The following is a 24,682-nucleotide window of genomic DNA, read 5'->3' as shown; positions in this document are numbered from 1 at the left end:
AACTTATGGCTTGGCCAGGCCGTCAGGGAGAGACCCCGTTTGAGTGGATGTGGCCAAGTTTCTCCATTAGGTTGCGGGAATGTCCCAGCAGTGTCTGCTCTGAAAAGTAGCATCTCCTGAAAAGCTCAGTATGGGAAACAAGCCTGGAGAAGATTCCCATTTACAATTCTGTATTTGGGCAAAGCATCTAAAGTGAAATCTGTCTGCATTGAACTCAGGACTGCCACATCTCATCAGATAGGACAAGTGCACACGATAATCCTTTCACACCAGGAAGTCTCCTTGCAACAAACACATTAATGCATACTGACGCATGATCTTATGCATGAACGCAGGCATGGAAATCAAAATGCCAGATTCAGTGTCAAGCTGCCCTTAGATCCAGGGGCTCCTCTGTGGGATGGCCCCCAAATTGTATCTCGTCCACACTACTCAGGCTAGGAAGGAGGGTCTAAGGCAGTAGTTTATGACATTTTTACAGCTCAGGGCTGCCAAAAATAGGAAAATTATTTCAGGGACCACTGATGCACAAATTAAACTCATTAAATACATCATATAGTATGTTGTGTTTTAGTTTTTAAATATAGTAACCCAAAAATGAAAATTCTCAAAAATAACTAAAACCTGAACAGTAAAAAAGCTAATAATATACAATATTGGAATTAGATGAAATCGAATAAAACTCAAAGTTTTAAAGAGCAACACTTAATTCAAGTAAGGCTAGTGCAGAATCTGCTGCTGCTTCTTTTCAAGAACACTTGATCAAAAATTCACAGTAGCAAAATACAAAGCAATAAAAATGCAATACTAGACTCATAACCAAATACAAATAGAATATCAACAGCAGAGCAACACAGAATCAACACTACATAATAAAATAAAATCCATAAATTTAAGTACTACAGTGCAAAGATCCCCACCCATTCAAGCTCCCATAAACCCCAGCACAGATCGGCTGAGAAAATGTACACAGCACAAGCCTCCATCAACATTTCTCAAGAAGGAGACAGGGAGCAGCTTCCATGTTGAAAGGGAGAAATGGTATTTGTACCAGGAATTTAGAAAAGAGAGGGGCTCACTCTGGACACACAACATCTTGACACTCAAGCTTTATGCACAAGTTCTGAACTCAAGGTTTACTGCTTAGCTTGTTCAGGCAGAATCGGGTTCTAATCGTCACAACCCTCCATAGGTGATTTTTCCTGGTCAGAGACATTGGTCTTGTGGGGAGTGGGTGCACAAAGCTTATTCATTATTTTTAGTTATAAGTTGGATTGTGAATGCCAATATTATTGACATATTTTGATATGTACTGTATCTCAACTGTATGTATTTATGTTCTGTTAGATGGGGGGGACTGGTCAGAGACATTCCAAGTTTGTTGTTTTGAAGATGAAATGTAGAGGAGCTGCTTGGGAGCTGCTCTAGCCACGATGCAAGAATATGAAGAGTGGGCAATGAATGTAAGAATTAAAGGAGCATGTTGACAAAAGAGAGTGGCAGTGCTGGCTGTAGTAGTATATATATTCTTTATTGTAGCAAGCCAATAGCAAAAACTCTCTGGAGAGTTCACAACAGTTACAAGGATGAAAATAGAGTGCGCAAAAAAACTGTAAAGCTTTCAAAAACTTGGCACCCCAATTAAAGGACTCGGCAAAATCCAGCAATTGTAAAGATCTAAAACTATTACCAGTTTCAAGCAGGTTAAAGATTCAAAACTATTATTACATGTTTAAAGCTGCAAATGATAAAGAATTTTGATGCTGAAAAGAAGACACAAGCCTTCTCATGGCGCCAAAAGCCATGAAAAGCTCAGTCAGGGAAACAAGCCAGCTAGATGAGCCTCTCTAGAGGGTACATTGAATCCCTAGGAGGCACTACTGAAGAAAACATCCTGTTAGCAAATATCCAGAGTCCCACTCCCGGACTAAACACACAAATCAGATGGTAACTTTCTTTTCCTCATAAGATGTTCCTTCGTATTCAGCTCTGGCCTGAGGACAATGATGTAGCACTTGGGAAGAAAGATGCAGCCCAACAGCCCAGCACTGGAGGCCAAGATGGAGAAGACCTGCATGGCCACCATTTACTTCCCCTTGGTGCTCAGGTAGAAGAGTACAAAGGACACCCAGACACTGCCGAATACTAGCATGCTGAAGGTGATCAGCTTGGCTTCATTGAAGGCCCCAGGCAGCTTCCTGGACAGGAAAGCCACAGTGAAGCAGACAGTAGACAGGAAGCCCATGTACGTGAGGGCAGTGTAGAACATGGTGAGAGACCCTTTATTGCACTGTAGGATGATGTGTCCAGGCTGGGAGTGCATGTCAGAATCAGGAAAAGATGAGGCTATGGCTAGCCAGATGGAGCAGATGACAACCTGGACACTGGAACATGAAAAGATAATAGAGTTTCCAAGGCTCTTCCCCACCCACCTCTTCACTCTGTTGCCTGGCTTGGTAGAAAGGAATGCAAGTATCACAGTTTTGGCCAACTCACTCGAGATGGCATCTGAGAAGATGATGCTAAACGCTTTTTGTCGCAGCAGGCAAGTCACTTTGCTTGGCTGACCGATGAACAGGAAAGAAGACAAAAAGGAAAGCAGGAGGGAGATGAGGAGAATGTAGGAGAGGTTCCTGTTGTTGGCTTTGATGATTGGAGTTTCTTGGAATTGGATGAACATTCCAAACATAAACCCTGAGCTTATCAGCCAAATGAGGGCAAGGGAAGCCAGGAGAATCCCCAAAGGTTCCTCATAGGAGAGGAAGGTTATTCTTTTGGGGACACAGTGAGCTGGGTCTTTTTTTGGATGCTGATCTTCAGGGCACCTGCTGCACTGCTCTGCATCTGGAAAGAAGTGAAGCCTCTTCAGCATTGCCACTATCAATGGTGCATCCAGAACAGCATCTACTGCATTTAGGAAAGAAGGGAATGTGTGTGGGACGGAGACCAAAGTCCCCAGGGAGGGGACACACCTTTTCTTTGCAGTCTCTGTCTGTGGAATCACCAATACATGAAGCTGTGAAGTTTCAGGACACACCACCCCATCTGAGGAAGACAGGATGGAGTTCCTGACAGTTAGAACTAAAGAGTCAATATGAGCTCAGTAAAGTAACAATAAACATTGGCCTTTCTCGCTGAAGGGGTGGAATCAACATCAAATAAATAAATAAATAAATAAATAAATAAATAACTTGTTCTGGTAGTAGTTCTGCAGTTTTTCCATTTGCTTCTGCAGAACAAGTGGTGGTGTGAATCAAGTTCAGGTGGTAGAAAGTGCCCAGCTTTCATTTTATTTTACTTCAGCGTTATACTGCCTACAATGCAGCGCTAATTCAGTAGTTGCACCTGTTGCTAAAGAAGGTCAGGATTTGGCTGAATGTCTGGGCTGGGAGGGGTTGCCTGAACAGCCAAATCACAGGGGCAGGATGGAATGTGCATGGTTAAAGCCCCACATGGATACTCTCCTGACCTCAAAAGCTACTCAACAATAATGTCCTAAAGTGAACATCAGCTAATTCGTAAGAAGGGGACTTAATGCAAAGAACAAGAGCATCAACATTGTTATAATGGCTGACCAAATGAAGATGGCTTCCCTCGCCACTGGGATCACATCACCTTTGGCAGTGTGTGAGTCAACTGAAAAAACTCCCTTCTTGCTCACTAAACATTTCCTTCCAGATGGTGGCTCATTTCCAAATTACGTACACATAGAGAGTTTGGACAGACTCAACAATTTGTCCTTCCTCTGAACGGAAAAACATTTCATCTGTGGAGACCCACCTTCCTGAGTGGAGATGGTCCCGTCGGCATACAGGGCTCAAGCATAGCAGCAGGGCAGCTTCTCCTCCTGAGGCTTCTTGGCATAACCAGGGCGACAGTTCTCCACGCACCTGGAATGAGGCACCACCTGGGCAGGAGTAGAAGGAGCAGTGTGAGGAGTCTATTTCTCGGCAGTGAATTGGATGGTCTACACATTCCCAGTGAGATGTCTAGTTCTGGTGACCACTAGTCTCTGTTTGAAATTATTTTTGAGTGTGGCTATGTTATGTACTACACTAAAGCAGTTTCGTGCACTCTGATTTCCGTGCAATATAATCCTTCTTTTTGATGAGCGGTGAGCAATGCTGAACTGCACAATATCGCAATATTGCACATGGAATGGATTCACAATGTCTCCTTTAGGAACAGAAGTGCAATTCAGGAAAGCTTTGCAACTGCACCTATACAACCTGTGGTGTGGGGTAGCAAGAAATGCCCTCATTTTTCATCAGTAATTCTCAACAAAATGGTCAGAATTGCTCTTCCCAAATTGCTGTTCTAAAGGAAGATTAGACTGCTGGCTGCAATGGCAGTGGAGACCGTCCATCTCTTGTTCAAAACTGAGGGGACACACCTGAGAAGGGTCCTTCTTGCTCTCTGTTTCTTTTTCTTTTACATCACCATCATCAGCATCATCAGGAAGAAGATAAATGCTCCAAATGAAGCACTATCATTTAAAAGGAATTATGTAGCTGTTTTGTCTTCTTCCTCTTAATGGATATAATTCTCTAAATTACACATATCCATATCAGTACATTAGAATCCTACAAAATGGACAGAGGGAGTACTTTGGACTTAATGTAACTTGGCTTTGGCAAAACTTTTCATGTAGTGCCCCATGACATCCTGATAAACAAATGAACAAACAGTGGACTGGATGGCAGGACTCTTATGTGGCCCCACAACCAGCTACAGAATCAGATTCAAAGAGTGCTCATCAGCAGCTCCTTCTCAAACTGGAGAGAGATTTCCCATGGGCTCCCGCAGGAGTCAGTTGTGCGCCCGGTGCTCATCAACATTTTCATTAATGAATGGGAGAAGAGTGTTCAGGGAATGCCTATTGAGTTATTAGATGACACAAAATTAGGTGGGCTTTCTAACAAAGAGAAAGATAAAAATTATATTCATATGAACTCAACAGGATGGAACAATAGACTTTAAGCATTGCAATGGGAGTGTGCTAAGCTTTGCACATAAGAAAAAGAAGCCAAATGCATGGCTACCAAATGGGGACTACTCAGCTTAACAATATTGCATGGGAGAGGAATCTTGGAATTGACATAGATCTCATGCTGAATTTGAGTGAACCATGTGATGTGGCTGTAAAAAGGGCAAATGCTACTTGAATAGCAAATGCTGCATAAATAGAAGGTTCACTTCCAAATCCCTTAAAGTCCTAATTTCACCTTATTAAGCACTGATTAGGCCTTATCTGGAGTGCTGTGTCCAGTTCTGGGCACCAATGTTGAAGAAAGAGGCAGACAGGTTGGGCAGGGGTCAGAGGAGGCCAGCAAAGAAGATCAAGTTCTGGGGGGGGGGGGGAAGAGCCCTATGAGGAGAGACTGAGAGATGTGGGGAAGCTTGGCCTTGAGAAGAGATGGAATATAGGCGAGAACTCCATTTTTTAAAGGATATCCTTATCTGTGTCTGCCTGTTCTGTTAGCCACTAGGAAGTCAAGCTTCAGTACCAATGTAATATTCATGGCTAGGAGCTGCATTCAGCATCCTACTTGCTACATCACACAACAACCACAGCCTCTATACCAGGGTAGCCCACAAAGGGTACATGGCATACTTACAAACATGGGGTTCCCAATGCATGAAGAATATTGGCCTGGGTATCACTCAAGGGTGAAGCAGAGCGGACATACGCCCCAGAGATGCAGCCTCCTGCTCCAATCCCCAGAAGTCACTTTGGCCTCTGCTGCCCATGACACCTCATTCAAAATCTCCCAATGAGCACCACAGCAGGTCAGTGCATATGGTGAATCTCTGTAAAGGCAAGAAGGAACTCTGCAGCATCCTCAGTGAGGAGATTCTCTTGACAAGGCTATTTTGTATATATGTGTACAAGCTCAAGTCCCATCATGTACAAGTTACTTCCTTCCCAAGGCAGGGGTGCAATGAATGACAATTGAGAAATTATATTTACACTCCCACAGATTAATTGATCATTACTGATCCAGTTATAATCACAGGAAAGAAATTATCTTTCCCACCTTGTTAAAATGCCTGGGCCACACAATGGTTTCTGGATTGATGCTGAGCTTTCTCCCTGGGAATTCCGCTCTCATCCAACTCCCAATGGTCACCAGTCCAGGCGTATGATTGGGAAACAGTACCCAATTCACAATGTCAAAGTTGGCTTCCAGCTGTCCATGCTCATCCAACTGCAGCCCATTAATGGAAGTGTTAGAATTTCTGATGCTTCTTAAGAAATGGTGGAACTAGAACGACAAAGACATGTTAATTTCATTCATTCATTCATTCATTCATTCATTCATCTATTAGAACTGTACGCCACTCCATAGCCCTAGGGCTTAATGGATTGAACAGATGTTAAGTATTTTAGCTACTTTTGCTCTGAGCTCTACCATTCCAGGGAGAGAAACAATGAGCATTTTTTCTGTACTCATATTTCCTTGCTGAGACATCATCATGGATCTCCTTTCTTTTCTCCATTAGCATTTTGCAGATAGGAAGAATGAATAACATCATGCAGACACTATCCCCTTTCACAGAGACCCAGTACTCCCAGCTGGTAGCTCCAGATATCTTGCTCATTCCTGTTCCTGACCAGACTGGAGGTAAGAGATGAGAGAAAACCTTTAAGCCTTCCCTGGGGATATTTGACCTCAATAAATTCCTGCTACCCAGAGCCACCAGTGGCACGTGAGTGGGGTTCCCTTAAGATAACAATTCCCCACTGTAGGCCAGCCCAATTGCCACCCTTATTATTCTGATGGTCTTGGAAGCCACAGCCTTGAGTCTGGAAGAGCTGAAAAGGGCTGTGGTGCACAGAGATGACTTCTTGGCACATATCACAGACAAAGAAGAAATAACATAGATGGAGAAGGCATAACAGCATCAGCTATCCAATAGCCAGTGCTGTCTACACATAATGTGGCACTTGGTGGAAGGGAGAATAGGTCCTAAATTCACAGGTCTTCACAGAACTCCTGTGAAGATGGGCCTTTGCTCCAGTTGGAAGTCTCTGAAGGGACAATCAACCAACTTCCCAGCAGTTACATTCCAAATTCTCTCCCTCAGGCACCAAGGACCAATCATGGGAAAAGAATGTCAGCATGGCAGGAAGATACCTGGAACTCCAGTGGTAATGTCACAAGCTGGACTTGTCTCAAACAACTGAGCAAGCAACTTCCCTGAATCTTTAACCAGGCATACAGGTTCATGATTCTTTGATTGTGTAATCATTTGCAATTCCTGCTTATTTTCCTTAGAAATGAGAAGCTAGTTCACATCAAAAGACTTGATCAGAGCAATGATCGAGCAAGGTCAAAGCAATGTACAAATGTACACAGCACCAAAATGAGAACAGAAAAAAAAAGACTCATGAACGTGGAGGCAAGCTTTCTCCATGAGGACATGCTTGCCTGGAAAGACTTAACTGTATCAGTGGTCAGGTAGGAATAGTGGCATTAAAGGGTCTTCTTCTGGAGGTGGCTGAGGAGGTTTTTAAAGTATGTGGATGTTTCTCCAGAAGTGCTCAATGAATGGAAGGATGGTCAAGGAGAAGGCATGTCTTCATGTCTCCTGATCCAAAGGGCCTACAATAAGACAACAACCTTCAACCTCACACAGATGGAAATGGACTGCCAGTGCAGGACCATTACCAAGGATATTCCAGGCAGAAGTGGGGTGGCCCCTGACAAGCTGCATTCTGCCATGGTTGCAGCTTTGAATGCTTCTTCCAGGGGAAGCTGTCCACAAAGCACATTGCAGTAATCCAGCACTGAATTGACCAATGCCTGCCTGCAAAAGGGGAGCCAAACTGTTGCTTCCACAAATGCAAGATGAAATGCAAGACAAAGAAGAACAAAGAAATTTGATGTGCCAAATGATTCAATCTTCCCATCCGCTTCAGAGACTATGTGTAGACTGGGCCAGAGACTGCTCCTTCATAGAGAATTTAACATCATCTACCAAAGTCATCAGATCCTTGCCTGATTTGCTGCAGGACTAACCATTTAATCATACTCTTCCTCCTGAGTTACCACAAAACTCTCCTCCAGCACCATGTTTCGATCACAGGGTCCATTTCCCCAGAATTCAAATATCCTCTACTGACCCTCTTCCACTGCATTATTGAGTCCAGGCACTGGTCACAGACAGCCATGACCACAGCACAAGCAGAGTTTTCAGGGTCCTAGAGAAACATCTCATCAGCATGTTGCCAGTCTTTTGATCCAGAGCCCATCCTGACATTGGCAACAAGTAAGCTACTCATTCTAATGACAATTTGTGAAAAACAACATGCTTTGTGGGACTGAATGTGTGAGGGTTGAACTGCCACAGTGTTCTTTCTACACTCTTTCTAAAAAAATGTGTGTAGGTTGAAGCAGAAGCACTGAAATACAGTACCTACAGCATCCCAAAAGTAAAGCTAGAAAACCAGTAAACCATGGAGGAGCATATCAAAGTGGAATGATAGAGCAGGGAAAAAGAACTGGGTCAAGCTCACCCAATTTATCATGGAGGGTCATCCATCAGGGGACCATGGATATCCTTCACATTCCCTGCAAATGACCTGACAACACCTTCTCAAGAACCTGAGCCAGAAAGGATGACGTAGTAGTTGCTGTAACTTGTGCAGACTAGAAAAGTTTTCTTTAAAAATGGTAGTACCTCTGTGTAGTACCAATGCTTTGTGTAAGAAAGTGCTTGTCTCACTTATGCCCTTTGGTAATCGGCACAAGGTGAACTCGTCAGAAGGACACTGGTCAGAAGCATCACTGCAAGACCTTTGCCAGTTCATCAGGTGTGAATCAGTGGAATAGATGCGGCCAGCTGGGTGAGAGGCTTCTGAATGGCCTCTGATGACATCAACAAAGAACAAAAATGGATGCAGAAAGTAATGTCAGGAAACAGGACACAGCATTCTGCAGGGCTCAGAGGAAAGTGCAAATGCTGCCAGGACATTTCTGAATACAAGCCCAGGTAGCATTTTGAGGGTAGAGCAAAGGCAGAAGAGTCGACTCAATATCCACTTCTGAACTGGCATGCCATTGGCAAGAAGATGTCCTGCAAGGTGTGCTAGCTCAACTGAACCCTGAATCTTGTGCCAGTTTCTGTGATCCCAGAAGAGGAAAGGGAATAACTGCTAGGGCCGCAGCTTCTGCACATGAAGCCTGTCTCCTCTTCGAGCCATCAACATCTGCTTGGAGTGGGATAAAGATGCAGCATTTAAAGCAGCAGCTACCATTTGGACAATGTTGTAAGTACTGAAGCTGCCTTGAGAAAAGTCTCCTTCAAGCTCTTCCTGGGGGAGCATTTCCAGGGTCTCCTTCTCTCTGTAGCTTGACCAACTTTTCATGGAAAAAGCATGCTCTGAGTAGAAACAATGGAAAGCATTCTGCCAAAACCTGTCTGTAGCATGAGAAATTGGAATGTAATGGTCAAGACTTGTCTTTTGGGAAGTCTTCATGACAAAGGACAAGGAACCATGAAGAGGCTGAAAGAACTCAGTACCATACATTAAGCACACATTAAAGTCTTGCACTCTGGTTGTGATCCAGAACTTGCCTCCAGTTTTTTCCCTTACAAGTATCTTATGCATCTTCCAAATTGGAGCAGTCATAGGTAGAGTCAGCATAGAAAGTGTGGTGTAGTGGAGAGCCAGTGTTGTGTAGTGGTTAGGAGAGTGGGACTAGGACTCAGGCGATCTGGGTTCTAGTCCCTGCTTGGCCATGGAGCCAACTGGTGACATTCGGCCAGTCACATACTGTTAGCCCAGCCTACCTCACAGTGTTGTTGTTGTGGGGATAAGATGGAGGAGGAGATGTAAGCTGCCTTGAGCCCTTTGTAGAAAAAGGCAGGATATAAATCGAAAAATAATAAAATAAAAGCAGGTACACTCACTTGTCCCCACAAAACAGAGATATCATTTTGAGACATTCTGAGTTTGTGTTTTTGTGGCAGCCTTTTTGTGAAGGCAATGCAGATTCCATGACTGATCATCAGTGGAATCACTGACCTCACAAATTTTTCTCCACTTTCACTGTTTGGAGCAAAGAGTCCAATCCATGTCCAATGAAAACTCACAGCCAGTTGGGCAATGCCCAAGTACATGCTCTCTTCCTTTGGGACCATCTGGTAGATGAATGGGAACCGAGTGTGGTCCTCCAGAACAGGGTTATCCAAGCCATAACTGACCTAATGAAGAGAGGAAGAGCCTGGTAATTTACACTGTTCTGTCTTTAGGAGAAATATCAGAAGCCTCTGAACATGAAATGTCTAAGCAAGGGCCCATCACAAGGGTCCTGAGAGTTTAGGAAAAGGGAGGGACAAAATATTCCAAGGATCATCTCAATAGTAGCAATGCTATATTGTTTTGGGGAAAGTGGGCCCCTTTCTGTATAGAGTCAAGACCTCTCCCAACCCCACTATAGCCTTGCAAGTACCAGAAAAAGACCATAGAAAACAAGACTACATGAGCATCCCAAGATGGGTCTCCCTTTCTACTTTGGAGGGACTAGTGATTTTCTCCTTTTTAAAAGCATTTAGCTGATGGAAGGAATTCTGATTGGAACATTGTCCTGTTACACAGAAGAAAGATCTGATTGAGAGATAAGACTGAATTTGTCTACATCTCCAATGAGAAATTTATTCATTCAAGTCCATCCAAAGTGTTATGGTTTTGCTTGCCTTTCAGAAGTGCCACCTTGTGGCCATTGAGCAGTTCAGTCCCTCCAGGATTTTCCTTTACAGATTTCCCATAGTCCACTCCCCAAGAAATATGTAAGTACACAATATTCCTGTTGGCAGCAAGCGAAACCCTTTTCATCTTCCCATTATTTTAAGGTTGAAAAGATTATATGGAGAGTTTTAATTACTGGACGTTTCAGATGATGTGCTCCATTTTATTTGGTGCTGCTTTTACTGTAACACCATCCCAAGACACTGGTGGTGGATAGTATATAAAAGCTGTAAATCTATCTATCTATCTATCTATCTATCTATCTATCTATCTATCTTTTCAAATGCCTTTGGTATAGATTTCACTTCACAGCTTTTCCATATCCTGGTTTTCCCCTAAGTTGTCACCAAGGTGTTTTTCAGATTGTCACACTGCATTAGGACTTAAAAGTTTTGATTTTACACATGCAACTTTTCATTCTGCATGATGCTATTTTACCCTTTCTCCGTGCTTTTCACACATCTGCAAATCTGCATGGAACAACTTGAAATGCTGACATACATTCAATAATGATTTTGCTAGTGTTTCATATTCTAAGGGCAACTTTCTCTGCTTGAAATTGCTTTCCATTCCAAAGCTCCAGTTCCCACCTGGAGCACGCTCAGCAGAGGATGTATTTCCTCAGTGGCGGATGTTGCTTTGGAATAGGGCGGAACTGAGCCGGTGCTAGCTGGATTTGGGTGGAGCTGGACTCCCTTCCCCTCCACAGTCCTACCTGAGGAATCTTGTAGATCCCTGTCATGGCTGGGATAAGAGTGGAGATGTCTGAGTTGGTGGCCAGCATGTGCTCCTTCTTCCTGCAGCTGTTTAGAAGGTGGCTTTCCCCAGCAGTGGGCAGGCCGAGCATGGCATAGGATGTCATCCTGGCATCAAAATGGCTCTCATAGATGTTCTAGCCTAGGCTGATGTTGGGTAAGAGTCTGGGATTCTCATTGATTTCATAGATGGCAAGTAGGAAGGGCAGGACGTACCAGTACTTCATAAATAAAAAACTGCAATGCAAGAATGATAGGATCTGGGCTCATTTTATGAAGAAGATACTGAGGATTTTCCAAATTCATAAACAGAAGGATTCCTTCAGATGGCACACAGATGAATGATGGCATTCACTTGCAACTGCTGCAGTCATGGCTAGGGATGCAAAAGAAATCTGTGTTGTGCAGAAAATCCATTGCATTCCCTGGTTTTGGCTTCCCAGGTTCAATATCTATTCACATCAACCCAGAGCTGAGGTTGCTGCTGAGCACATGCATCATTGGCAGGATGTTCCATAGGAATAGAGTTCCACTAGCTGCATAATCAGAGCACTTCTTCCATGCCCACCACTGACAGTGGAGGCAGCCAGTGGGGATGTGTAGTCGACCAATCTCATCTGGACTCAACTTACTTTGCAGAGCTGGGCCGAGCATGAGCGGAAGGGCAGAGATTCTGCAAGGGGGAATTCCAAAAATTTTCATATGAACTGCTGTCTGGGCCAATAACCTTGATGACTTTAACAGGAGAAACCCCTGGAGGAGACAGCCAGTTCTGTTGGCTTTATGTTCCACTGTTATCAAAGGCCAGGGATGAATGAAACTTCACAGAATCCATCTGCCTCGCATTTGCAGGCTTCCTCTTTTGCTCAGACTTGTCTTCCAATGTATGCTGATCTGAGAAGTCTGTGAAATCTTGCAGACCACCACTTATGCAACCTTCCTCAGCAGTTATGACAGGGCAAATGGGAGCCATTCCTGGCCTGTGAGGGGGATGCAGTCAGCAGTCACAGGAGCCACATTCCAGTAATTTCCCCACCTGCCTTGACAGCAGTTGCAGCCACTCAGAGGGCAACTGCACTTGCTCTGAGACGGGGCAATACTTGCTCAAGGTTTATGGCCCAATTCTTGGAGAACTCCTCACAAGTTCTCGGCACAGTCTCCAGCAACTTGCACTCGGCTGCAGCAAGGTGAGTCTCCCACCCAGGAGCTCAGCCCAAGGAATGTGATGGATTTCCACCCACAGAGGGATTGCTCACACATCCCTATCAGAGGCAGGATCATATGAAAACGCCCTGCTGCAAATTCACTGGAGAGGTTCTATTGCTCTCCATCCTGGTTTGTCATTCCTGCTGACACCCTCTTGGCTACTGTGTACATCGAATGCTGGCTTCGATGGACCTTAGATACACACAAGCACATTCATTCATTTTCTCCCCATCAGAAGTATTTCATTTTCCCATTCACATGAAAGGGTCAGAGATGGAACATTCATCTGGCTGATCTTTTCCAGCCAGATATGTCAGGAAAGGACTTGGGAAGTGAGACCTACTCTTCTTCCAAAGATGGCAAGTGGAAACGCTTGAAGGAAACATCCCTGTCCTCATGCCAAGTATCCTTGCCTGGCCTTCACCCACCCTGACTTCCCCACTGAGGATCCACCATGATTTTGTGCTTCCTCATTTGTAAGAGGTGAAAATAAGGGACATCCAACTCATTTGTTGCTGCGTAATAGGCAGTGAGGCAGGGGTGGCAGGGGAGCCATGTGATGGGTGCAGTGATTCAGGCAGTCTCAAGGAAAGGCCCCTTGGCCTCAACCTGAATTTTTCTGTGTAAGTTGAAGCAATCAGCTGTTTCTCCCTAAAGCTGAAACCATGCCAGCAGTGGCCAGACACATGCTAGACTGCTGGTCAGCATTTGTCCTATTTTCCTTCAGAAAGCACAAGAACGGCAACATACAGAGCAGAAATCACGAGGGGGTGACCATGGGAACCAGAACTATGGGCTGTCTCCTGGAGATGGGCAGAACTGCAGTGCCAGTTGGCAAGTGTATGAGCATTGTTTCTTACCTCTCCCCCTGCTTAGTTGGTGATTCATAAAAAACATAGTGTGGCTGATGCCAAAAAGCTTGTGAAGAAACAACACCACTGATCATGTAGTCTCCTGGCCGATAATAGTTATATGCTCCTTCCATAAACATATCCCCTGGACAATTTGTCTTCTGCATCTCAGAAACTGCAGGCAGCAACAGCAGAATTAGTAGGAGCTCCAGCATTCGGATACCTTGGTTCAATTTCCACATGCCCCATGTGCCTGCTCTTCTCAGCTGCACACCCTGCTCTACTAGAATTCTCTGACCCTGCAGATGGACAGATGCACTCACGTCTGAGCCAACGGGAGCTTTTCTGAACTGCACCTGCGCACAGTCCCTGCATCTCCCTGTCTGCCCTAAGCCTCTCCCCAGGCCCTAAAGAGCACTGCTGACATTGCTCACAGCCACCAGACACACCATCTCCTGACACTGCCCTTGATTTTGAAATGGACTCTACTTGTCCAAAAAGCAATCACAAGAAGGCCTCTAGAGTGTTGGCCAGAATCAGTAATCACTCTGTTTTCATCAGCCTTGAGGAGAGAGATAGCTCTTGTATTAACAAACCCATTATGCATCTCACAGCAGAGGGAGAAAAACTTGTTTTTAGTCCTCTTTGAAGGGTCTGCAGCTTTTGTAAGCAGAGGATGTGGGAAAAGGGAGCTTGGCCAGGCCTCTGTCAGTCACCCACCTGCAAAGGAACCCAGATAAGGAAGATCTCTTGATGTCACTGCTGTGGGCAACATGTGGGCCTCTGCATATTTTCTCATTATTCAATTGTTAGCCATGTTGGTTTCCCAAGCTGGGAACCATGATTCTTCTGCTCCTTCTCTCTAGACAAGATAAGCCATGTGGTGAGGGTTGCTCTGGGAATAAGTAGGATTGAATTGATGCCTAGCAGAATCCACCCCTCTAGCATGAATGGGTATCTGCTCTTGCACAGTCCAGTTTAGAAAATGAGCCAAGCTAAGAGGAAGTTTGCAAACACTCACAGAAGGAATCTTGCATAACACAGAGGTGCACAGAAAGGAGTACTGCTCAGGCAGTGAGACTATGGGACTGCATTCCTGGGGATCAGTTCACAATTGCTGGGCAGGAATTCAGAATCAGGACACAACAAAGGGTCCTAGGGTTCAGGGACCCAAGCCAGGGTTTCCACTGGAGACCAAACCCATTGGCATTGAACTGATTTCTCACAGATCCCTAGAAACAGCCAATGCTGCACAGCTGTCAAGATACTGCCTTCCCAACCCCTTGACAAGACTCCCAGTGAGCTCAGTGAATATTCCCAGTGAATATTTTCTTTGGAAACTGAGGCATTGCATCAGGCAGCCACCTCACTCCATTCCAGTACACCCAAACTGGTGACATGCTCCAATCACTCAAAGGAGTAGCAGCAGCTGTATCGGGTGGAGAGTACATCTTTTATCATACTTTCTTTAAAGACTGCATCTTTTTCCATTCATCTTTTATTAGAGCAACACTGGTTTTGCATTGATACTGGATGTTTTCTAGAAGAGCTGATCCCTGTAAACATCCATCAAGGAATGATCACCATCATGTGTTGGAGCAGTTTTTGCCAATGAGAAGAGCTGCTTCCAAGCTGAAAAGATACCAAAGTTCTGGGCTCCACCCTCAGGAAGGTTCTAGCCCTGTGAGCAGCTGCAAAGTATGCCATAAAAGGCTTGGGGCTCCCTTAACCACCATTTGAGCATCTTCAGTGGATTCCAAAGGAGGTTGCCTGTTGTACAAATGGGGGCGGGGGGTCTGTGAGCTTTTCAAGATTTTGGAGAGTTGTTCTCAGGCCAGCTTGCTTTGGAAGGCCTGGCCAAGCACAAGAGGAAGGGTCTAAATATTCTAGCAGGCTTTATACAAGTCCTACTACTGAGGATTGAAATAAGGATAGGAGGAGGAAGACCATGTTAGCTGCCTTGAGATCACTGGAAGGAAAAAGGTGGAATGTAAATGGATAAAGGAATAAATAATCCCTCCCAGAGAAACATGCTGAAAAGTATTTCTTTCACTCCAAGATAAGATGTGATTTCTATCCAAATGGTGCTGGGGGTGGAATCTACCAGGATCTTGCAAACAAATCAGATGCCATATCTAATTTTGATTGTGAGATGCTCCTTTGTATTCAGATCAGGCCTCATGACAATGATGTAGCACTTGGGAAGGAAGATGCAGCCCAGTAACCCAACAGTGGATGACAGGATGGAGAAGACATGCACAACCACCATGTACTTGCCTTTGGTGCTCAGGTAGGAGGGCACGAAGGCACCCTGACACTGCAGAAGGCCAGCATGTTGCAGGTGATCAGCTTTGCTTCATTGAAGGCCCCAGAAAGCTTCCTGGCAAGGAAAGCCACTGTGAAGCAGACGATAGCCCGGAAGCCCATGTAGCTGAGGGCTGTGTTAAAAGAGTCCACAAAACCTTCACTGCATTGCAGAATTACCTCTTCTGGAAAGGAATGCATGTCAGAGTCACGGAATGAGGAAGATTGTGTGGATAACAACCTGGTCACTAGAGCAGGAAATTGCAATGGAACATGCAAAGCTATTCAGCGGGCATCTCTTTACTCTTTTCCCTGGCTTGGTGGCCAGGAAGACCAGCACCACAGTGATGGTCTTGGCCAGAAAAGAAGACAGGGTGGCTGAGAAGATGATGCTGACGGCAGTTTGCCTCAGCAGGCAAGTTGCTTTGCTTGGCTGCCCAATGAACACAAGGGAGGACAGAAAGTAAAGTAGGAGGGAGACCAGGAGGACACAGGATAAGTCCTGGTTATTGGCCTTGACTATTGGAGTTTCTAGGAATTTGATGAAGATTCCTAACACAAACCCTGTGGTCAAAGAAGAGATGAGGGCAAAGTAAGCCAGCATGATCCCCACAGGTTCATCATAGGAAAGGAATGTTACCTCTTTCGGGATGCATCAGTCTCGGACTTTGGGTGCTGATCTTCTGGACACCAGGTGCAATCCTCTGCATCTGGAAAGAAGGAAAGGGAGTTCAGCAGGTGGGAGATGCTAGAAAGAATTAATTTTGGCCTGGCTGAGTAAGGGACAAATCATTCAGAGGAGATGAACATTCTATTTAGATTGGCCCTCAGCGACAAGGAAAAGGAAACTCATCCCTGATGGACTGGATGGAGCTCCTGGCAGCCCAAACTAAATACTCAAGAGGTCCTCAATGAATTGATGATTCTAGACTGTGCGAAGCCCAACACACTCCACGGAGGCTGATCTGCTGCTTTTCATTTGCATCTGCTCTGCTCTGTGTCCCAGAGGCCTCTTCTCAGTCTTGCTATTGAACACTTGAATTGCATTTTTTTCCCGAAAACTCCTTCATTTTTCATCAGTCATTTCTCTAAAGTATTTTTCATTCATTCATTCATTCATTCATTCATTTATCTATTTATTTATTTATTAGTCATGGGGCCCAGTACCTAACATATTTAGACTTTTCATAAGGGAATGCCTATAAAAAAAGCAGAAGAAATGATGGAATTGTTCTTGGGAAGGGGAGAGACATCCCCCCTCCCAAAAAGTGGGGCTTGTTGTGGGCTGGAGGTATTCACAGCAGGCTTCAGACACTGTTTGGATCCCTTGTCTCCAGCAAGAAAGGCATGCTGCACTGCTACAAATTCACAGCACGTTTCACAGGATTTCCTAGAGAGGAGAGCCAGTGAACGGAGGCAGTTGTTAGTGCCTGACTGGAACCAAGGAGAATTGGGTTCTAGACCACTCAGCCTTGAAGCTCCCTGGGTGACTTTGGTACAGGTACAGCCTCTCGGGGCTGTTTTTGTGTGGATTAGACAAATGGGAGGAGAATTCTTTCAACTGTCCTAATTTGCTTAGACAAAAAGGGAGAAAAGATGGAACATAAATGTGATGAATGATATAATAAATCCATACAGAAAGGAGAGCATGGTAGTTCTGACTGAGACCAGGACAATGAAGCTTGCTCTGCACAGGTGTCCAGAGGGTTCAATTAATACAAGAGGCACAGCCCGGTCTCCAGAGATAGGCCAGCCTTAGTCCCCTGGATACATAGCTCAGGGAATGTGTATAGAACCAGGGGCTCAGCATCCTGTTCCAGGCATGACCTCCCCAATCACTTCATGCAATACATTATGGTGGGCAAAAAAGCCACAGATAAGGAGGCATCCAGGACTCCACAGGGCCACTACAAGTTTTGCTCCCTGATTGGGACCCTCCATGCTCACATTAGCATTTACTCCTTTGGGAACCCATAGAATTAGGAGGAAACAATCCATCCTGGAATGGGTCAGGGCAGGAAAACCTGAGGATGAGTTCAGCTGATTTAACCAGACAAATTGCTCTGCCAACTAAGAACAATCATGCACCACCACCCACAGAGTCAAGAAAGAGCTGTCCATCTGTCAATCCTTTCCGTCATCCAGGCCAGGTGAGGTTTCCCGTGTTTCTGCAAGTGATCACTACATCCTTTGGTTTAAGATCAGGGGAATGGTTATGACTGGCAGATCAAGCATTAGAAGCTGGGACTTCATGAGGGCCAACTTTGGTCAATGGAAGGCCAGACAGGGGACAGTCTCCTGGGAATTAGCACTGGAAAGCAAGAAATTTCAGGAGGAGTGGATGGAACTCCAATGGGAGGTCTTGGAGGTTCAAGCCTTGATGATGCCACTAGTTAGCAAGGTGGGGAGGTGAAAGAAAGCAGCTCTGTGGATGAGAAGAGAAGTGGGAAGAGGCATTAGGAGTAAGAGGAACCTACTTCCACTTGGGCAAATAGACAAAAGTGCATATCGGGGGAGGAGGCTCATTGCAAAAGGACTCTTCACAAGGTTAAGACTGATTATGAGCTGAGACTTGCAAAGAATGTCAAGAGCAACAAAATGGCCTCTATCAGCATGTAAATAGCAGGAGAAAGGGGAGACAAGTAGAGGGACCACTAAATAAGGAGGAAGGGGATCCAGTGTCTGATACGAGGGAACAGGTACAGATGCTAAAAGACTATTTTGCCTCTGTGTTCTCCCCAAAGCAGGATGGGGGAGATCTGCATGGGAGATTAGATGATTCTGGGGACTTAGGGGAAAAGATTAGAGTCACCCCCTAGAAGTCGAGGGGCTCCTCAGGGCACTGGATGTTACAAAGGCACCTGGCCCTGACATGTTACACCCGAGAGTATTTCGCAAGTTGGCAGCTGTTCTCTCATTCCCATTGGCCTCCATTTTTGAGGCCTTGTGGAGAACGAGTGAAGATTTAGAGGATTGGGGGTTGGCATCAGTGGTCTCAATCTTCAAAATTGGTAGTAGAGGGGACATGGGGAATTACAGGCCAGTCAGTTTCATGTCAATTCTGGGTAAGATGATGCAAAGCTCATAATAAAAACTGTTCTGGACACCCTAAATAGGGAAGGGAGGTTGGTGGCCACACAATAGGGCTTCAGCAAAAGCAAGTCTTACATGACAAACCTTGTGGACTTCCATGGCAAGGTTTCGAGGTGGCTCAACAGAGGGGACATGGCATTACCTGAAGTACAGCAAGCCATTTGACAAAGTGCCAGATGATATCCTGGTTCAGAAATTGAGAGGTTTTGCAATAGACTGATGCAGTGTTTGATGGATTAGCGCATAGTTGACTTGGGATGGTGGTCAATGATGAGCAGGTTCCACCAGGGCTCTGGCCTGGAAACAATCCATCAGTGACCTTGAAGTGGGTGTGACAAGTCTGCTGTCCAAATTCACAGATGATACTAAAATGGGGTTGGTGGCAACAACTGAAAAGCAGGTTCTCTGGATGCAAAAGGATCTAGACAGACTATGAAAATGCTCAGGGGACAACAGGATGGTGTTCCATGCAGTTAAATTCAAGGTCTTACAAGTGGGACAAAAAAATATGTTTCACAGGTATAGGATGTCAAGTGGCCCCCCGGTTCCCTGCTGGCTCTTACTTCACTGCCTTGCCCCCACCCCCCCGTCCCGGTCCATGGTGAATGGATGTAGCTGCCCTGTCAGCACACGACAGCAGCTCTTTTGTGGACCCGTTGGAAATGCAAGTGGACCAGTGTGAAGACAGACGGCTGAAAAACAATGAGGTAAGGGATCGGGTTTCTCAACCACAAAGGAAATACCAGGGCAGCAAGATAATAAACCAACCAATCAAGGAAGAGATTGGTGAAGAGGACTGTCCTTCATTTCCTTCAGGGGACAGAACAGGTGACATGGAGGTCCTTGGTCATCTCCCTCTGCTGGGAAGCCATTTGCAAAGAGGCAAGAGGGAGCCAGGGAGAAGCTTCCATGCTAAAAGTGAGAAATTGTATTTGTATCAGGGATTTAGAAAAGAGATGGACTCACTCTGGGCACACAACATCTCAGAACTCAAGCTGTAAGTGCAAGCCCTGAACTCAAGCTCTATTGCTCAGCTTCATTGGGAAGACCCAGGTTCTATTCCTCAATCAGACACCAACCTCAAAAAATGGTCTTTCACTAGTCACACCATACAAGATTGCTGTTTTGAGAATTAACTGTAAAGGAGGAAGACCACATGAACTGCTTCGGCTACCGTGCAAGAAGATGAAGAGTGCCACATGAAAGTAGGAATAACAGGAGCCTGTTAACAAAAGAGAAGCAGCAGTGCTGGCTGGATTGTTATATATACATACTTTATTGCAGCAACCCAAAGGCAAAAATTCTCTGGATAGTTCGCAACATTTACAAGGATGACAGCAGAGCACAATTAAAATGTAAAACACTTAAAACCCTGGCACCCCAATTAGAATTTGTAGCTAAATCCAGCAATTGTAAAGCTCCAAAACTACCGTCACATGTTAAAAGAAGCAAATGCTGAAGGACTTCAGTGCTGAAAAGCAGGCAAGAGTCTTCCCATAGCACCAAAGGTCACAAAGTAGGTAGCCAGAGGAGACACTCAAGAGACTGCATTCTATCCTCTGGAGGCCACCACTGAAAAAATCATACAGTTAGCAAATATCCAGAGTCTCACTCCCAGCCTAAACACACAAATCAGATGGTATCTTTGCTTTGGATCATGAGATGTTCCTTCGTATTTAGCTCTGGCCTCAGGACAATGATGTAGCACTTGGGAAGAAAAATGCAGGCCAACAGCCCAGCACTGGAGGCCAAGATGGAAAAGACCTGCACGGCCACCATGTACTTCCCCTTGGTGCTCAGGTAGGAGGGCACGAAGGACACCCAGACACTGCAAAAGACCAGCATGCTGAAGGTGATCAGCTTGGCTTCATTGAATGCCCCAGGCAGCTTCCTGGCCAAAAAAGCCACAATGAAACAGACTGAAGCCAGGAAGCCCATGTACGTGAGGGCAGTGTAGAACATTGTGAGAGACCCTTCATTGCACTGTAGGATGATGTGTCCCAGCTGGGAGTTCAGGTCAGAGTCAGGGAAGGGTGGAGCTATTGCCAGCCAGATGGAGCAGATGACCAGTTGGACACTGGAACATGGAAAGACAATAGAGTTTCCAAGGCTCTTCCCCACCCACCTCTTCACTCTGTTCCCTGGCTTGGTGACCAGGAAGGCCAGCACCACAGTGATGGTTTTGGCCAGCACACCAGAGATGGCAACTGAGAAGATGATGCTGAAGGATGTTTGTCGGAGAAGGCAAGTCACTTTGCTTGGCTGCCCAATGAACAGGAATGAAGACAAGAAGGAAAGCAGTAGGGAGACTAGAAGAATGTAAGAGATGTTCCTGTTGTTGGCCTTCGCAATTGGAGTTTCTCGGAATTGGATAAGGATTCCAAGCATAATGCATGTGCTTAAAAGCCAAATCAGGGCAAAGGAAGCCAGGAGAATCCCCAAAGGTTCCTCATAGGAGAGGTAGGTAATTCTCTTGGGGACGCAGTGATTTCGGTCCTCATTTGGGTGCTGATCTTCAGGACACTTGCTGCACTGTTCTGCATCTGGAAGGAAGGGACGCCACTTCAGCAATGCCACCATCAATGGGACATCCAGGACAGCATCTACTTAGTGTATGTGGGGAACATCAGGAGGGAATTGTTTGTGGTTTTCCAGGGAGAGAGGCCCAAGTCCCCAGGAAGGGGACACACATTTTACTTCCCAGGTTCTGTCTGTGGCATCCCCATCACACGAGGCTGTGAAGTTGCAGGACACGTCAGCTCATCTCTGGAGGACATGACGGCACTCCTGACAGTAGGAACTAAACAGTCAATATGAGCTCAATGAAAGGATTATGCATGTTGTCCAATCTGGCTGTGGGATTTGGAATTTATAGATTAGACATACTGACTGGCTGGCTGGCTGGCTGGCCAGCTGGCCAGCAGACACGAAGGCAGACAGGCAGAAAATGCTCAGCTATCTTTAGAAGTGCATGATTCACGGATTTGTTCTATAGTTTTCCCATTTGCTTCTCCAGAACAAGTGGTAGTGTGAACCAAGTTAAGGTGGTAGGAAGTGACCTTCTTTCATTTTATTTCATTTCACTTTTTTGCTTCCTACAATGCAGAACCAACTAGGTAGAGACCTGGGTAGAGACCAGTTCTCCCCTGCAGAGGAAGGCAGTATGCACTCTAACAGAGCAAAGCTCAGGTAACCAAGGTTCCATTTAGATGCCAGGAAGCACTTCCTGACAGTTAGGACCCCGAGGTTGTGGAATGGGCTTCCACGAGAGGTCGTTGAGGCCCCATCGGTGTGGGTCTTCAAAGATAGACCCGACATGCACATGGCGGGCATGTCATGAGCGGAGCTGGATGGAACCAGGGTCAGACTAGATGGCCCAGGAGACCCCTTCTGTCTTGCTCTGTTTCTATGTTTCTAGTTCCCCCAGTTGCTAAAGAGGGTAAGGATCTGACAATATGTCTTGGATGGGGGGGCTTGCTTGAAAAGTGAACTCGCAGGAGCAAGATGGAATGGGCATTTTACAAGCTCCATTTGGATACTCTCCTGACTTCAAAAACTACCCTCATGTCCTAGACAACAGCCTAATGCTGGGAACAATTGATGACAAAAGAAGAAGGGGACAGCAGAGAATGAGGTGGCTAGATGGAGTCACTGAAGCAGTTGGTTTGAGCTTAAGTGGACTCCGGGGGATGGTAGAGGACAGGAAGGCCTGGAGAAATGTTGTCCATGGCGTCGTGATGGGTCGGACACGACTTTGTAACTTACAACAACAACAAAAGTGAACATCAGCTGTTTCCAAAGAAGAAGAGGACTTAATGCAAAGAACAAGACAATCAACACTGCTAAAATGGCTGACCAAATGAAGGTGGCTTCCCAAGCCACCGGGATCACATCACCTTTGGCAGTGTGTGAATCATCCTGAGTATGGTGTTCTGTTCTATTGAGAACGGAACAAGCTCCCTGCTTGCTCACTAAACTGCTCTTTTCAGATGGAAAATTACTTTTGGAAACTGTTCTTTTCAGATTTGGAAATGAGCCACCTATTACACATAGAGTGTTTGGGCAGACTCAACCATTTGCCCTTCCTCTGAAAGGAAAAGTATTTCCTCTGTGGGGACCCACCTTCCTGAATGGAGATGGTCCCTTCTGCACAAGGGGAACATGCGTAGCAGCAGGGTGGCTTCCCTTCCTGAGTCTCCTTGGTGTAACCAGGATGACAGCTCTCCACGCACCTTGAATGAGGCACCACCTGGCAGTGAAGAGGAGGGGACAGAGAAGTTTGAGCAGTCCATTTCTCACAAGTGAATCATGTTACCAGTGGGATGTCTAGTCCCTTTGACAACCAGTCCTATTTTCAAATAATTTCTGAGTGCAACTAATTTATGTCCTACACTGAACCAGTTTCATGCACTCAGTTTTCTGAGCATTAAAATCTTTCTTTTCATGTGGAGTAAGGCTGAACTGTACGATACGACAAGATCTCTAGTGGAATTTATTCACAAAGTATCCTTGAGGAACAGAAGTGCCATTCAAGAAAGCTTTCCAACAGCACCCATACAATGTTCTGGTGTGGGGCAGGAAGAAATGCCCTCAATCATCAATAATTTTGAATAAAATGGGCAGAACTCTCCCAAATGGCTTTTCCTTAGGAGGAGTTGACATTTGGCTTCAATGAAGGTGAAGTCCCTCTCTTATTTTAGAAGCTACTTCAGAATTGAGGAACCACACCTGAGAAGGGCCTTCCTGCTCTCTATTGCTTTCTCTGTTCCACCACCATCATCAGCATGATCAGGAAGAAGATGAAGACTCCAAATGAAGCACTATCAATTAAAATGAATTATGTAGCTGTTCTTTCTTTTAACTTTTTATGGTTATTATTCTCTAAAATTATGGGCATCCATATCAGTACATTTGAAACTTCCAGAATGGAGAATGGAAACACTGTGGGCATAATCTAACTTGGCTTTTGCAAAGTTTTTCACGTAGTACCCCATGACATATTGATAAGCAAATGAACAAACTGTGGACTGGATCGTAGGATTCTTAGGTGACCCCACAACCAGCTGCAGAATCGAACTCAAAGAGTGCTCATCAGCAGCACCTTCTCAAACTGGAGAGAGATTTCTTGTGGGCTTCCACAGGAGTCATTTGTGATCCTGTGCTCTTCAACATTTTTATTATGAATTGGGGAAATAAGTTCAGGGAATGCCTATTAACTTTTTAGATGACACAAAACTAGGTGGGATTGCAAACACATAAGGAGATAAAAATTGGATTCATATGATCTCGGCAGGATGGAGCAGTAAACTAAAAGCAGCACAGTGAGACTGGTTTTGGGCCTTGGACAAAGAATCCAAATGCATGGCTACCAAATGGGGAATACTCTGCTCAACAATATGGCATGGGAGAAGGATCTTGGAATTGGTGTAGATCACAAGGTGAATCTGAGTCAACTGTGATGTGGCTGCAAAAAGGGCAAATGCTGTTTAAATAGCAAAAGCTGCATAAATAGAAGATCCACTTCCAAATCCCATGAAGTCCTAGTTTCACTATATTAAGCACTGGTTAGACCTCGTCTGAAGTGCTGCATCCAGTTTTGGGCACCAAAGTTGGAGAAATGTGCAGACAAGTTGGGCAGAGATCAGCGGAGGGCAGCAAAGAAGACCCACGATCTGGAAACAAAGCCCTATGAGGAGTGACTGAGGAAACTGGACTAC

The 24,682-nt window shown here is 45.3% G+C and overlaps 2 protein-coding genes across 2 annotated transcripts in view; both read right to left on the bottom strand.

Moving 5' to 3' along the window:
* Window positions 1-11,618, bottom strand: part of LOC123019759 (vomeronasal type-2 receptor 26-like) — a 29,114-nt gene extending 17,496 nt beyond the window's left edge. Inside the window, exons 1-2 of the mRNA XM_044422817.1 lie at window positions 11,472-11,618; window positions 10,102-10,212 (exon numbers count right to left, since the gene is read on the bottom strand). Of these exons, the coding sequence (XP_044278752.1) occupies window positions 10,102-10,212; window positions 11,472-11,618 (258 nt within the window). The remainder of the gene's footprint in view (window positions 1-10,101; window positions 10,213-11,471) is intronic.
* An 8,979-nt stretch (window positions 11,619-20,597) lies between these two features.
* Window positions 20,598-24,682, bottom strand: part of LOC123019758 (vomeronasal type-2 receptor 26-like) — a 13,297-nt gene continuing 9,212 nt past the window's right edge. Inside the window, exons 4-5 of the mRNA XM_044422816.1 lie at window positions 23,088-23,214; window positions 20,598-21,508 (exon numbers count right to left, since the gene is read on the bottom strand). Of these exons, the coding sequence (XP_044278751.1) occupies window positions 20,598-21,508; window positions 23,088-23,214 (1,038 nt within the window). The remainder of the gene's footprint in view (window positions 21,509-23,087; window positions 23,215-24,682) is intronic.

This window comes from Varanus komodoensis, unplaced genomic scaffold, assembly GCF_004798865.1.
Source record: "Varanus komodoensis strain SLA01 unplaced genomic scaffold, ASM479886v1 scaffold136, whole genome shotgun sequence".
In the NCBI taxonomy this organism is placed as follows: domain Eukaryota; kingdom Metazoa; phylum Chordata; class Lepidosauria; order Squamata; family Varanidae; genus Varanus; species Varanus komodoensis.
The sequence above is the reverse complement of the archived record's forward strand: the minus strand, read 5'-3'. Positions and strand labels throughout refer to the sequence as shown.